The sequence below is a fragment of the Salmo salar genome, chromosome 27 (genome assembly GCF_965601325.2).
Source record: "Salmo salar chromosome 27, fSalSal1, whole genome shotgun sequence".
Taxonomy (NCBI): Eukaryota; Metazoa; Chordata; class Actinopteri; order Salmoniformes; family Salmonidae; genus Salmo; species Salmo salar.
The window spans coordinates 14446275-14461150 of record NC_138317.1 but is presented as its reverse complement, the minus strand read 5'-3'; the positions used below and the strand labels follow the sequence as shown (position 1 = coordinate 14461150).

Here is a 14876-nt window from a genome sequence, read left to right as displayed (position 1 = left end):
ATCGCCCAACATCAATGCCCGACCTCACTAATGCTCCTGTGGCTAAATGGAAGCAAGTCCCTGCAGCAATGTTTCAACATCTCATGGAAAACCTGGAGAACAGCCTGGAGCCATTTTCTGTTAAATCCTACTCAACGAAGCTTACATTAATAACATAATATTGTGAAGCGTTCAAACGCTTTAAAATAATGACATTTTCTGCAGAAGGCCTAAATTCAACACAAATGACCCAGATTTCGATTTTGCACAAATTTAACTGTTTATTTGCAACATTAGAACAGTAAGATACGATTGTATAAAAATAAAGACAACTTATTTAAAAAAAAAAAAAAAAAGTGGTTTGTGATCTGTACCAAAGACAATAAGTACCTTATTTGTTTAACTATTAGTCTTCCTCATCTAAAGCAGCTTAAAATGAACCACCTTTCATCTGTTTTCAGTCTCTGAATAGCTGTCTAGCTAAAAACATGTTTGTTTTCATCCAAAATACAATTTTGGCAATTTCACAGTTTTCAAAGTGATTATCAGATTTCTGTCCAGTTAATACACTGACAACACATTAACAAAACTAAAGTCTCCGAAAAGCAGAATAATCTTGTTTGTTCTGGAAGAGATAAGCCTACAGTGTCAAATCAACATCATGTTCTCATGGCTTCACAGACTGCAGGATTTCCCAAAAATGTGCGTTTGGGTGAGAGAGAAAGAAAAGCAAGTTGGAAACACTTGAAGTCATTGGCAGCACATTCAATAGAATGACAAAAATAAACTAACAAAAAATAAATATGAGGAAAAAAGTCGTGCTCCGTAACAGTCGCTGACACTGCAGAGTAAGGAAGTGGTTTACAATGTAGACCTGATGCTACAAAAACACTGTTCCAACAGAAAAGGCTGTTTTTGTGTTTCATCGCGATATGCATCCACACTGCCTGGGATTTGAGTGGACACATTAGTTAATAGTTAGTGGAAAATAAATCTGTTTAGGAACCAATTCAGTTTTTTTTGGTGGCGGGGTAGAGACAGTCCTTCATGTACATTCGATACATCGGCTTTCTTGGCTCTTTTATTAAATACACAAAAACAGTCTAGTCGATTGATCCTCAAATCCAAAGTATATACAGCACAATATAATACACCATTTTACATAAAAGCAGTGAGATTCACGTTTATCAGTCTGCCCATTTGATTCACACAGGCTGGTATCGTACCAGAATAAAACAGTGTCCTTTTACTTGAGTTACAACAGTCTCAGGCCAAACAGTCTTTCTCCCCGCCATGACAGTCCACACAATTCAGAGTGCTGCAGTTAGCTGTGTTGATGTAAAATCCCATGGCTCAGAATGACCATGTAAAAGCTTCATTGCTCTCAGGAAGAGTGGATATGATACTGTCAATAGTTAGGGTGTGATATAGTTGACTGTGCTCAGATGGGGGTGTTGGGCAGATGCCCGTTGGAGCCCTTAGGCGTGCCGTTACACACAACCCCGTTGGCTTGGCCATTGTGAGCCGCCTGCCCGTTGCGCTTGCCTTTGCTGCGCGGTGACTGACCCCCCCGGAGGGCCTCCCGCTCCTGATGGCCACCCCTCTCCAAGTCCCTCCCTGGGGCGTTGGCTTGGGGCGCCGTCCTACTGCGGCAGCGCTGCCTCATGCCGTACAGCGCAATGGTTAGCAGGATGCTAACGCAGCCTGCTAGCAGTACAGATACCACCACCAGCTCCTTCAGGTAGGTTTGCCCCAGTGCCAGCTGCAGCTTGTCCCCTCCCAGCGACTTCACCTCAGTCTCCTCCGACTGCTCCACCCAGAACGTAAAGTTCCTGCTGGTCCGCCTTGTGGTGGCCTGAGTCTCACTTGCTGGCGCGGTGGGCTCCGGCTCGGTCTGCTTGGGCCACGTCAAGGGTGGGGTGAGCCATCCTCCTGAGCCGGCCTGGGTGGTTGGGGGGAGGGCCGGGCTCTGGGGGCGGGTGGGCGTCACGCCAGGGGCAGTGGCCTGGGTGGTGGGGCTGCTCTTCTGCTTTACCTGGTAGATGGCCAGGTTCTGCTGGAAGCCGTTCTCTGTGGAGAGACACAGGTAGTGGCCCAGGGTGGTGGGCGTGGCCAGGAAGTGCAGGCTTCCGTCCTCCAGCTGCAGGTAGAGCTCCGGGGAGAGGCGGCTGTTGGGACGCTCCCAGTGGCGGTGGGCCAGGCTCGAGGCCTCTGGACACTGCAGTCGCACCACCTCATTCAGGAACACTAACACCAGCTCGCCTGGGGGAAAGGAGTCTTAACAGAATTCAGGAGTCACTGACTAAGGCCCAAGTTCAGACTGAGCCAGATGCTAGTTATGGCAGTTAGCGGCTAGCCCACACATATACAATGCAGTATGCATCCATCTATAGACTAGTCTGTCAGATAGATAATAGGATAAGCATGGAAATGTTTGTCTACAAAGTTCACTGTAAGCATGAGGGCTGTTTACACTAGTGATTCTCACCTGCGTTTCCTTTGTGCAGTCCAAATCTGGATCTGGGCATCATGGGCGACGCACACGCCTCCTGCACATTCCCTCCATCCACATCCTGGCCTCTGTAGAGGAGATAAACACTGTCAGTGTGTGCATTTTTTTTTTACGTACTTTTTCCACATTTTGCTTTCTTTACAGCCTTATTCTAAAATGGATTAAAATATATATATATTTTTTTTTCCAATCTACACACACTGCCCAATAATGACAAACCAAAAACATGTTTTTTGAAAATAAAAATTACAAAACTGAAATAATCACATTTACATAAGTATTCAGACCGTTTACTCGGTACTTTGTGTACCTGTCCAAATCATGTCCAATCAATTGAATTTACTACAGGTGGACTCCAATCAAGTTGTATGGAAGCTACAATCTGCAATATTAAAGCTGATCGAGGATGATCAATGGAAACAGGATGCACCCGAGCTCAATTTCAAGTCTCATAGCAAAGGGTCTGAATACTTATGTAAATAAGGTATGTTTCTTATTTTTAATACATTTGCAAAAAAAATTAAAAACTATTTAGGCTTTGTCATTATGGGGTATTATTGTGTGTAGATTGATGGAGCAAAAAATTGGTTCCCTCATCAAGGCTGTAACGTAACAAAATGTGTAAGAAAGTCAACGGGTCTGAATACTTTCCGAATGCACTGTATGTGAGTTTGTGTGATATTCTGTGCGTCTGTCCATGCAAAGATCCTGTTTACATTCTGGTTAACTAACGTCGCATAAAGCTTACTTCCTTTTTTAGTTTTTACTACATCTGGGACAGCGTACAGACGTTTCGGCTGTTTTTTTGTACCTACACAGGAGATTTATAGCTACACACTGAACAAGGCTGCAAAGCCGAAACGTCTGTGTACACTATCCCTGATGCAGTAACAAAAAAAATGAAGTAAGCTATGTGTGACATCTGAGTGCGGACCCATCACACTTCTTTGCTCATCTGAATCTACAGGTTTTATACACCAACTAAACTTCTGGAAGAGCGCAATGGTCACTTCTTGATTAACTCCATAAAAATAAAACAGACCCAATAAAGTACACATGACCCAATAAAGAGACAAAGTATGTTGACACCTACTCGTCGAATATCTCATTCCAAAATCATGGGCATTAATATGGAGTTGGTCACCCCTTTCTGGGACGGCTTAATTAAGAATTAGTGAGGTCGGCCATTGATGTTGGGCGATTAGGCCTGCCTCGCAGTCGGCGTTCGATGGGGTTGAGGTCAGGGCTCTGTGCAGGCCAGTCAAGTTCTTCCACACCAATCTTGACAAAGTATTTCTGTATGGACCTCACTTTGTGCATGGGGGCATTGTCATGCTGACACAGGAAAGGGCCTTCCCCAAACTGTTGCCACAAAGCTGGAAGCACAGAATCGTATAGAATGTAATTGTATGCTGTAGCGTTAAGATTTTTCTTCAATGGAACTAAGGGGCCTAGCCCGAACCATGAAAAGCAGCCCCAGACTATTAATCCTCCTCCACTAAACTTTACAGTTGGCACTATGCATTCGCGCAGATAGCATTTCTCCTGGCATCCACCAAACCCAGATTTGTCCGTTGGACTGCCAGATGTTGTTGCATGATTCATCACTCCAGAGAACGCGTTTCCACTGCTCCAGAGTCCAATGGAGGCGAGCTTTACACCACTCGTGTGCAGCTGCTTGGCCATGGAAACCCATTTCATGAAGCTCCCGACGAACAGTTCTTGCGCTGTTGCTGCTTCCAGAGGCAGAGTTCAGTTTGGAACTCGGTAGTGAGTATTGCAACCAAGGACAGACTATTTTTACACGCTACACGCTTCAGCGGTCCCGTTCTGTGAGCTTGTGTGGCCTACCACTTCACGGCTGAGCTGTCATTGCTCCTAGATGTTTCCAGTTCACAATAACAGCACTTACAGTTGACCGGAGCAGCTCTAGCTGCTAGTTCCTTAGCAGGGCAAAAATTTGACGAACTGACTTGTTGGTAAGATGGCATCCTATGACGGTCCCACATTGGAAGTCACTATGCTCTTCAGTAAGGCCATTCTACTGCCAATGTTTGTCTATTAAATCTTTTATTTTATTTAACGACGCAAGTCAGTTAAGAACAAATTCTTATTTACAATGACGGCCTAGGAACAGTGGGTTAACTGCCTTGTTCAGGGGCAGAACGACAGATTTTTACCTTGTCAGCTCGGGGATTCGATCTAGCAACCTTTCGGGTTACTGGCCCAATGCTCTAACCACTAGGTTACCTGCCGCCCCAAATGGAGATTGCATGGCTGTGTGCTCGATTTTATACACCGGTCAGCAACGGGCGTGGCTGAAATAGCCGAATCCACTAATTTGAAGAGGTGTCCACGTACTTTCGAATACATACACTACCTATACCCTAAATAAAATACCCATATGTTATTCTGTGTTTTCTTAAATATTATGTGCCGGTTTTCGAGAAACATTAATCCTACTCCTGTACTAAGACGCATGTTCAATAGAGATTATCCATTTAAAGTGCTTTTGTGTCAGGGAATCCAGCCCTGTAGGAAATAAATGAATTCCACCAAATCAAAATGTAACAGCCTTTATCCTAAAGTAATTTCTTACACCCGGCTCTATGCAAGTTGTATATTACGCTTGCCATGGTACATTCGATAAATCCTACAGTGTATTGGTGTTGTGCCTGCTGGGTGGAGTGGTTGTAATGTAAAGTGATGGGGTGTGACACTCACACATTGTCCTGGATGCTGGTGGCGTGGGTGCAGACTTTGTTGGAGGAGTCCCAGCCACAGAAAGGATCTCGGGACAGCACACACTCGGCACAGCTCCTGTAATAGGAGCAGTTGGAGGCCGGGACCCTCACCACGCCTTCGGATGAGCCCACAAACACCACACCCTGTGGGGGTGAAGGATAGCATTAGCGCGAAGTCGCTAATGTTAGTGTACAGCAGAGGTCACCGACCTTTTCTGAGTTTTGAGTCCAAAAGCAAGCCGAGATCTACCGCCCAGATTGATTTATATTTTTAACGTTGGTTTTTATTTTGCTGGATTAATAGCCTGCACCTAAATGGGTCAGTCTAAAGGTAGGGAGGGAGGGAGCAGCGGTGAGGCTGCCTCTCACGTGACTCACCTTCCCTCTCCCTTCCGCCGATGAGAAAAGAGGACAGTCTTCCAGTTGATGGCAAAACTCAAGTCGCACTGCATTCTTTCTGCCTCAAACAGCATTTCATGTTACTCCTATGACCAGAGAAAGTTCAATATTCCTCGATATTAAGACAAGCCGCTAATATTAACAAGGCAAGCTTATCGGAGGACTTTGCTGTACTCATTCATTGCAGCTGCAGTGCTGGCTGTACAGTAGTAAGTGGAAGGAGAGAGAAAGCTTTTTTGGGGGGGGCTTATATATTTTATTTTTATTACTTATAAAAACAGCAGCTTTTTGCTGTATTCATTGAGTCTCTAGCCAGTCATGATTTTAAAAGTTTTGAAATCTCACAGTATCAACTTTGTTGTGTGCCCAAATCTTATTTTTACAGTCTATGGCTGGAGGAAACTGCAGACACGGTGATCTGAGCTATCCGATTGGCCAGCGGTAGGCCTATAAGTGCAATTGATTTGTTCTCTGGGCCTGCCGGGAAGGCGCAGATCTACCGTCAGACACATGAAATGCTTCAAAATGAGAACACTTTCCTTCCCGGCATTAGGGCGAATGATTGAAGTGCATCTACCATCAACAGCACAAAAATAAATCAAAGAACATTATTTTTTTTTTGGAAAGCAAGACTATTGTTTTTTACAGAAATCTAGGAATGCTTTGGAGATCAACCCGGTTGGTGAACACTGGTGTACAGCTATGGCAAACAACATAGGGGGATAAGAATAGAAACATGTTAGCATTAGTATACACTTACATGAACAAGTGTACAAACTGATTTACTGGGTAGTAACTACGAGAAGGATTAATTGAGGCAAATTTTGACAGTTAGTCTTGGTTGAAGCATGTTGCTCTCAACACTGGGGTTGTGGGTCTGGGTCACGTACTGAATATAAGCACTTCTTCAACCGATAAGTGGCTGCTAAATAACCATATTTCGGTTCAGTCAGAGAACAAAGATTCTCTGCGACGTGTGTTGTGACCCCTACGTGACATGTACAGTACATTATGTCTTAGCTACATAAATAAATGATTTCAACAGACAGCACACGCACGCTGACCCAGAACCATACTGTGCACACACCTTGAACACATTTGTCACACTGAAGCGCTGCGTCATGAACACACATCCTAGACAGACAGCTCTCCAGCTTATTTCTCTCACTCTCGTGCAGCAGATCCGAGAGAGAGGGCTTATCGGGGCTAATACCGTCGCCTTCTCTACGGTCATCCAGCCGCGGACACACAGTCCTGCAAAACCTTACCAGCTTCTGTTCATTTAGCCTACACTATGGTCTACAGTGTACACTTAACAATAGTTAAAAACATATACACACACTCACACACTCACATATATATATTTTTTTGAAATAACATTTGTATTTGTCATCAGTATTTCATTATTTGCGAAGAAGACTGTCAGATAAAACCTTGAAATATTATATGCAGTGGTAATAAAGATGTTTGACAGTTTCTGCATGTGTAATTGACATTGTGTCTATTCCTTGCTAACCAACCATCTCACACTTCACAGAAGGCATGAAGCCATTAAGTGACACAAAATCCCCAGGCCATGTCCATCCGTCAGTCACCAGCAGATGTGACGTGATTGGTTTAGACCTCTGGGCATAATGGTGGGGTTCGAGAGCAGACGAACCCAGCGCACGCAGGAGATGACAGGGGAAGTTAATGTAAAGGTTACATCTCCTGAGAGCTTTGGCGACAGGGAGATTCACCGTTTGCGGCTGAAGTGCTAATGTTAAAGTGCCAGCAGGCCCCTGTGGTGTAGAGGCCATTAAAATGTAATGTAACAGCGAGGCGAGGGTAAAGTGGGACGAGTACCTGACTTGAGACGGAGAATACCTAATGACTAGAAAGGTACCTTGGCTATTGAGAGCAGGAGGTTCTTTACGGGCTGAGGCTGCTTGAAGACCTGGATCTCCTCAATGATGTGGGCACCCTTCTCCAGCAGCACTGCTTTGTGGAGGTAGCCCGATTCTGAAAGCAAGCGTTTGAAAGAAATGACTAAACACGGTAATGGTGTCGCACATGCATACATGTACTGAGTAACACATTGATATTTAGGTCGATTCCAGTTGAAAACAATGTCCAGTACCTGTGAGCAGGAAGAGGACGGTGTAGTCCTTTCCGTTGGCGGCCTGTACTCTCTGGGTGACCACGTGGCTGTAGCGCTGGTCAGGTGACACCATGGTCAGGCTCTTCCCCACAGGGTGTACACTGTCGTCCGCGAGGAAGTTCTCTTTGACAAAGCGAAGGGTGTTGTCTGAGGCGTTGTGCAGGCCACACTGCGAGGAGGGAGAGAGAGGGATTGAGCCAGGTACACCTTGATAAACATCCAGCTGTATGCCAATTGTCCTGTGTGGGAGTCATCCACAACAAGTATGCTAAGGAGTTTGAAGAAATATTGAATAAAAGATTGAAGTCGTAAAATGCCGATATCACATTTGTTATGCCAAGTTAAATGTGTGGAAGTTTCTTCTTCATTGAACATCAAACCAGGCCACGCTTATGATCTTAGGCACGGCTGATCCTCAATGCAATACATCATGGGGAGACAACACCATATGTAAACAAACCAGAACCGTAACTAACATTTACCTAGGCAAGGATAAACAAGGCCTTCTCCCAGCATTGTTTGGTCTGAGTAGCTTTTGTTCTGTTGGGTCTTCAGAAGTTGTTTTTAATTCTTTATTATATTTTCCTTTTATCCAACTTCTTTGAAGAAGTCAAAATTTGCTAACAAGCTAATTTATTTCTGCTGACCCTCAGGGGACCTCTGTCATTCGAGATGGAGACACCGCTTACCTCTCCCGGGTTGGCGACCTTTTCCTGAACTCGCATGCTCCACCGTAGCGTGTCCCGATTCAGGACCTTGTAGTTGCCTGCGAAAACGGCTTTGATGTCGCCCAGGCGGAACGCACACACTGCCGACCGCCCTGAGTTCACTGACCTAGTAGTGCACAAACATCAAAGACACTTGCGGTCACAACCATGCTACAATCTAGTAGCAGCTAAATAAGTAAAAACTTGGCAAAGGAACTTGTCATGCAATTTTTTAAATCCCAAACACCCTTCTGAAACACTTCTTGTTTCAAAAAGCCTCGACACACCAACCAATAAAAAAATAAATTAAAAAAGTTGTCTATTTGACAAATGTTTTTCTGGGATTCAAATATAATTTGGAGTTCATAATACTATAAACGACCGGGACTGGCCATTCTCTAGCAAAGTACAGGTAACTGCCAAAATAAAGGAAAGACCAACAGTCTTAATAGTGTGTTGTCCACCACGAGCCGTCAGAACAGCTTCAATGCTCATTGGCATAGTTTCTACAATTGTCTGGAACTCTATTGCAGGGATGCGACACCATTTTTTCACAAGAAAATCGATCATTAGTTTTTTTGTTGATGGTGGTGGAAAATGCCGTCTCGGGCACCGCTCCAGAAAGTGTTCCCATAAGTGTTCAATTGGGTTGAGATCTGCTGAGAGACCTGTAAGACCTGCTAACAAGAAACAACGGTTGCCATTCGTACAGGAGATGTCAGATGACTTAATCCCATTCATAGCGAATGTCCAAACTACTGACCACTGAGAGCTGAAGACGCCGAAGAAGAGGGTGTCGTCCACTGGGGCGCCCTCAGGTGGCGGGAGGGTGACGATGTCCTGGATGACGTTGTAGGGCAGCTCGTTGTCAGACTGGCACAGGAGCTGGGCTTTGGCAAAGGTAGTCCAGCGTCGCTGCAGGGTTCGCTGGCCCCCAATATCACTCTGGGACAGACAGGAAATGGTTGAGAGGATTATCATTAACACGCATCTGCACACACGCAGATGTACAACCACACACTCGAAGTACAACCACACAGTAATGCATCTCTTACCGTGCAGACTTGGGCGATGCGAGATACAGTGAACTTGTTGATGAAGTCGTACTCCCGGCCCACCTCGCTGAAGAAGAAATAGATCTTCTCCTCACTGGGGACGAAGTTGGAGCTGATGAAGGTGGGATCTGGAGAAAAAGATTGAACAATTGGCTAGACTAATCGAGTGATAAGTGTGTTACTGAAAGCTTGTTAGGCAAATTAATTAACAAAGGAATCATTTGAACGTATTCCAGACGTATTGGTTAGGAGGCTTAACCAACACCAATAGACTTAAAAACTACTTCTTTAAATTTAGACCTTTAAAATGTACATTTCCTTTTAGCTGTACTTTGTGTGGAAAAGGTCACATGTACAGTACCAGTCAAAAGTTGACACACCTACTCATTCCAGGGTTTCTTTATTCTTACTCTATTCTACATTGTAGAATAATAGTGAAGACATCAAAACTATGAAATAACACATTTAGAATCATGTAGTAAACAAATATATTTATATTTGAGATTCTTCAAAGTAGCCACCCTTTGCCTTGACAGCTTTGCACTCTCTCAACCAGCTTCATGAAGTAGTCACCTAGAACGCATTTCAATTAACAGGTGTGCCTTGTTTAAAGTTAATTTGTGGAATTTCTTTCCTTCTTAATGCGTTTCAGCCAATCAGTTGTGTTGTGACAAGTTAGGAGTGATATACAGAAGATAGCCCTATTTGGTAAAAGACCAAGTCCACATTATGGCAAGAACAGCTCAAATAAGCAAAGAGAAATGACTGGCCATCATTAATTTAAGACATGATGGTCAGTCAATGCAGAACATTTCAAGAACTTTGAAAGTTTCTTCAAGTGCAGTCGCAAAAACCATCAAGTGCTATGATGAAACTGGCTCTCATGCGGACCGCCACAGGCAAGGAAGACCCAGAGTTACCTCTGCTGCAGAGAGTTACCAGCCTCAGAAATTGCAGCCAAAATAATAGCTTCAGAGTTCAAGTAACAGACAAAGCATGCAAAGCCGTCATCAAGGCAAAGGGTGGCTACTTTGAAGAATCTCAAATATGAAATATATTTTGACTTGTTTAACACTTATTTGGTTACTATATGATTCCATATGTGTTAATTCATAGTTTTGATGTCTTCACTATTATTCTACAATGTAGAAAATAGTAAAAACAAAGAAAAACCCTTGAATGAGTAGGTGTCCAAACGTTTGACTGGTACTGTAGGTATTTCTCCCTTTAAAACATATTGCTAAATATCCAAAACATTATGCACACCTGCTCTTTCCAAGACACACTGACCAGGTGAAAGCTATGATCCCTTATTGATGTTATTTGCTAAATCCACTTCAAATCAGTATAGATGAAGGGGAGGAGACAGGTTAAAGGAGGATTTTTAAGCCTTGAGACAACTGAGACATGGATTGTGTATGTGTGCCATTCAGAGGGTGAATGGACAAGACAAAAGATTTAAGTGCCTTTGAACGGGGTATGGTAGTAGGTGCCAGGCACACCGGTTTGTGTCAAGAACTGCATCGCTGCCGGGGTTTTCCACACTCAACAGTTTCCCATTATGTATCAAGAATGGTCCACCAACAAAAGGACATCAAGCCAACTTGACAACTGTGGGAAGCCTTGGAGTCAACATGAGCCAGCATTCCTGTGGAACACTTTCAGCACCTTGTTGAGTCCATTCCCTGACGAATTGAGGCTGTTCTGAGGGCAATGGGAGGAGTGCAACTCAATATTATGAAGGTGTTCATAATGTTTTGTACACTTAGTGTATGTATGTATGTAAGAGCCTTGGGGATGTGTGTAATACATCATGAGTAGTTTGTTGCAGACACGTACCCTCCAGCCAGCCCAAAGTGTCATCCAGCTTCAGATCAACATGGCTGCCCTCGCTGAGGTGGCGGGAGATGACCGGCCGGTTTCCCATGTAGTCTGCTACTGTTCCAGTGTACAGCTCTCCATCTGAACACACACACAGTGAGTGTCATCCAGTACAAGGCATGTGAATCAGAGTAAACGTACAGGAGAATGACAGTCAAAGCTGAAAAATTCCTCCACCATTAACAGAGTCCGATACCTTTATTAAATGACAGAGTTAAATTAATGTACTGACTTTGGATGACAACAAAGGTCATGGTCAGAGGAAAGAAAAACTATTATTGAACAGTCCGTGCATGTAATGTACTGGAAATGGCCTTGTGCATCAAGACACAATGCCTTAGCAGGTGACGACAGATTCTGTCAAGACGTGATATTTATTGCGAGGGACATGACCCAAATACAAGATGTGTGCATTGTTAACCATTAACCTTGCGTAGTACGTGTCAGCTGTCATAAGAGCAAGCTCTGCTGGGGACAGATTCTCACAACCTGGTGTGGCAGGCGTAATGACTATTTATGAAAGTCATATCCAGGGACGTTTAAAACATTATTGGTCAGTGAAAATAACAATCTCGAAAACTTTAAATGTTAATTATGACAGTAACCAATAGGCCTAATCAGGATACATATGTAAATGCATATCTTGCCCATGAATAGGTACTGTAAATGTTTGCTAGCAGTCACATGTTACCCATAGAAAGGTAAAGACATCAGGCGAAGGGTTATGGGCAATATGATTATTAGCATCTGCTCCCCCTCTCTCTCACAGACACAAACACAGATTAAAACACCAACACATTATCACCACCTACACTGCATACTACTCTTAACCCCCATCCTACAATGAGATGGGACAAATATGACGACATCGAAGAGACTAAGAATCCCACACAGATACCTATCCCCCTAGGCACTCCTGTAGAGCTGAAAGGATTGGATTTTTTTCAAAAAATGTTTTAATTGCTTCATGTTGCCTTCTCATAGGTTGGGTGAAATGTTCACCATACAACTCAGACCTATCAAATCCTTTCAGATCTAAAGGAGTAGACACCAGTATACCATAACGTGTCTGATATCATTGGTTGGAAAGGGCACACTTCCTGGAGAATGTTGAAGGCTATGACATCCTCATTGCCCTTAGCCAATTACATTTCCTTGTCTAAAGGAAATGTCCTGTGGTTCTTTAACTATCCTCCACTTCCTGCGAGTCATCTCTTACCGACGGTGATGGCCGAGTTACGTTGGTAGGGGTCGTAGGGGCAGCGACCTCTGCCCTCCTCTTGCTTTCCGCTGGGGCTCGTTACCAGGGAGAACATCTCGGAGTTCTGTAGGGGAAAGAGCGGAGTAGGATCAGGCTTGGAGGGAAGCAAAAGTAATTACTCTACCTAAGAATAGTAAGTGAACCTTTATTTAACTAGGCAAGTCGGTTAAGAAATTCTTATTTACAATGACGGCCTACTGGGGAACAGTGGGTTAACTGCCTTGTTCAGGGGCAGAACAGATTTTTACCTTGTCAGCTCGGGGATTCGATCCAACAACTTTTCGGTTACTGGACCAACGCTCTAACCACTAGGCTACCTGCCGCCGCAGTAAAGGGCCCTTTACTGGCTCAAATAGCTGTCCAATCAGCCTGTTACCAACCCTTGGTAAACTTCTGGAAAAAATTGCGTTTGACCAGATACAATGCTATTTCACAGTAAACAAAATGAACAACTTTCAGCACGTTTAAAGGGAAGGACATTCAACAGGCACTGCACTTACACAAATGACAGAGAAATTGATGATAAAAAGATTGTGGGTGTTTTGTTAGACTTCTGACATTATCGATCATAGTCTGCTGCTGGAAAAACACCCCCTGCTATATTGTGGATAGAGTTACCCATCTAACAGAACACAGAGGGTGTTCTTCAATGGAAGCCTCTCCAACATAATCCGGTAGAATCAGAAATTCCCCAGGGCAGCTGTCTAGGCCCCTTACTTTTTTCAATCTTTAGTAACGACAAGCCACTGGCTTCAAGTAAAGCCAGTGTGTCTATGTATGCAGATGACAACACTATACACATCAGCTACTACAGCGACTGAAATGACTGCAACAGTTAGAGCTGCAGTTCGTTTCATAATGGGTGGCAAGGAATAAATTACTCCTTAATATTTCAATAACTAAAAGCATTGTGTTTGAGACAAATCATTCACTAAACCTCAACCAAATCTCGTAATGAATTATGTGGAAATTGAGCAAGTTGAGGTGACTAAACGGATTGTAAACTGTCATGGTCAAAACATATTGATACAACAGTAGTTAAGATGGGGCAAAGTCTGTCCATAATAAAGCGCTACAATACCTTAACAGCACTATCAACAAGGCAGGTCCTACAGGCCCTAGTTTTGTCACACCTGGACTACTGTTTAGTCGTGTGGTGTGAAGGACTTAGGAAAAATACAATTGGCTCAGAACAGGGCAGCACGGCTGGCCCTTGGATGTACATCCGAGAGCTAACATTAATAATATGCATGCCAATCTCTCCTGGCTCAAAGTGGAGGAGAGATTGACTTCATCACTACGTGTATTTATGAGAGGTATTGACATGTTGAATGCACCGAGCTGTCTGTTTGAATCACTGGCACACAGCAAGGAAACCCATGCATACACCCCAAGACTTGCCACAAGAGGTCTCTTCACAGTCCCCAAATCCAGAACAGACTATGTGAAGCACACAGTACTACATAGAACCATTACTACATGGAACTCTATTCCACATCAAGTAACTGATGCAAACAGTAAAATTAGATTTTTTTTTTAAAGATAAAAATACACCTTATGGAACAACGGTGACTGAAGCAACAAACAGTCAGACACCTTCATACACACTATACACACACGGATTTTTTGGGGTTGGAGATGTGGTAGTGGAGTAGGGGCCTGAGGGCACAAACTTAGTGTGTTGTGCAATCTGTTGAGAATGTATTGTAACGTTTTTAAAATGGTCTAACTGCCTTATTTTTGCTGGACCCCAGGAAAAGTAGCTGCTGTCTTGGAAGGAACTAATGGGGATCCATAATAAATACACCAAATGACTCAAGAGGGAGCCAAAGTTATGCGTTTAATGCGGTTTTATCTAACATCATAAGTTAGACGTGCTACACTGGACTTTTTGCCGAGCAAACGCACAAGTGATACTGTAGTCAATGAATCCTGCTACAATGGCCGTGGTTAACGAAGTGTAATTTTTAACCTTGAAATTTTGTTCTGTCTAGTTTCTGCTAATTGACCACCATCATGAGGGTAAATACTTGATTAAGTGGCTTGTACTTCCTCTGGGATACACTTCCAGTGTAGCGGCTAAAAACCTGCTAGCACAACACTACTAGAGCTCATAACCTCGAATGTAAAACCGGGCCCAAACGTAAAATGCTTACTAAAGCCAAAGACAGGCCTCTGAGGCTAAAGGATGCTTTGTT

The 14876-nt window shown here is 43.7% G+C and overlaps 1 protein-coding gene across 5 annotated transcripts in view; it reads right to left on the bottom strand.

Moving 5' to 3' along the window:
- Positions 1-234: 234 nt before the first annotated feature.
- sema4ab (sema domain, immunoglobulin domain (Ig), transmembrane domain (TM) and short cytoplasmic domain, (semaphorin) 4Ab) overlaps positions 235-14876 on the bottom strand; it is a 50354-nt gene continuing 35712 nt past the window's right edge. For 4 of the 5 annotated variants that reach the window (XM_014177155.3, XM_014177153.3, XM_014177152.3 and 1 more), the window contains exons 6-15: positions 12637-12742; positions 11376-11498; positions 9537-9664; positions 9245-9426; positions 8464-8608; positions 7754-7943; positions 7520-7635; positions 5216-5379; positions 2468-2559; positions 235-2256 (exon numbers count right to left, since the gene is read on the bottom strand). In XM_014177155.3, the coding sequence (XP_014032630.1) occupies positions 1421-2256; positions 2468-2559; positions 5216-5379; positions 7520-7635; positions 7754-7943; positions 8464-8608; positions 9245-9426; positions 9537-9664; positions 11376-11498; positions 12637-12742 (2082 nt within the window). In that variant the 3' untranslated portion in view covers positions 235-1420. The remainder of the gene's footprint in view (positions 2257-2467; positions 2560-5215; positions 5380-7519; positions 7636-7753; positions 7944-8463; positions 8609-9244; positions 9427-9536; positions 9665-11375; positions 11499-12636; positions 12743-14876) is intronic. The other variant, XM_014177157.3, reaches the window with a different exon arrangement.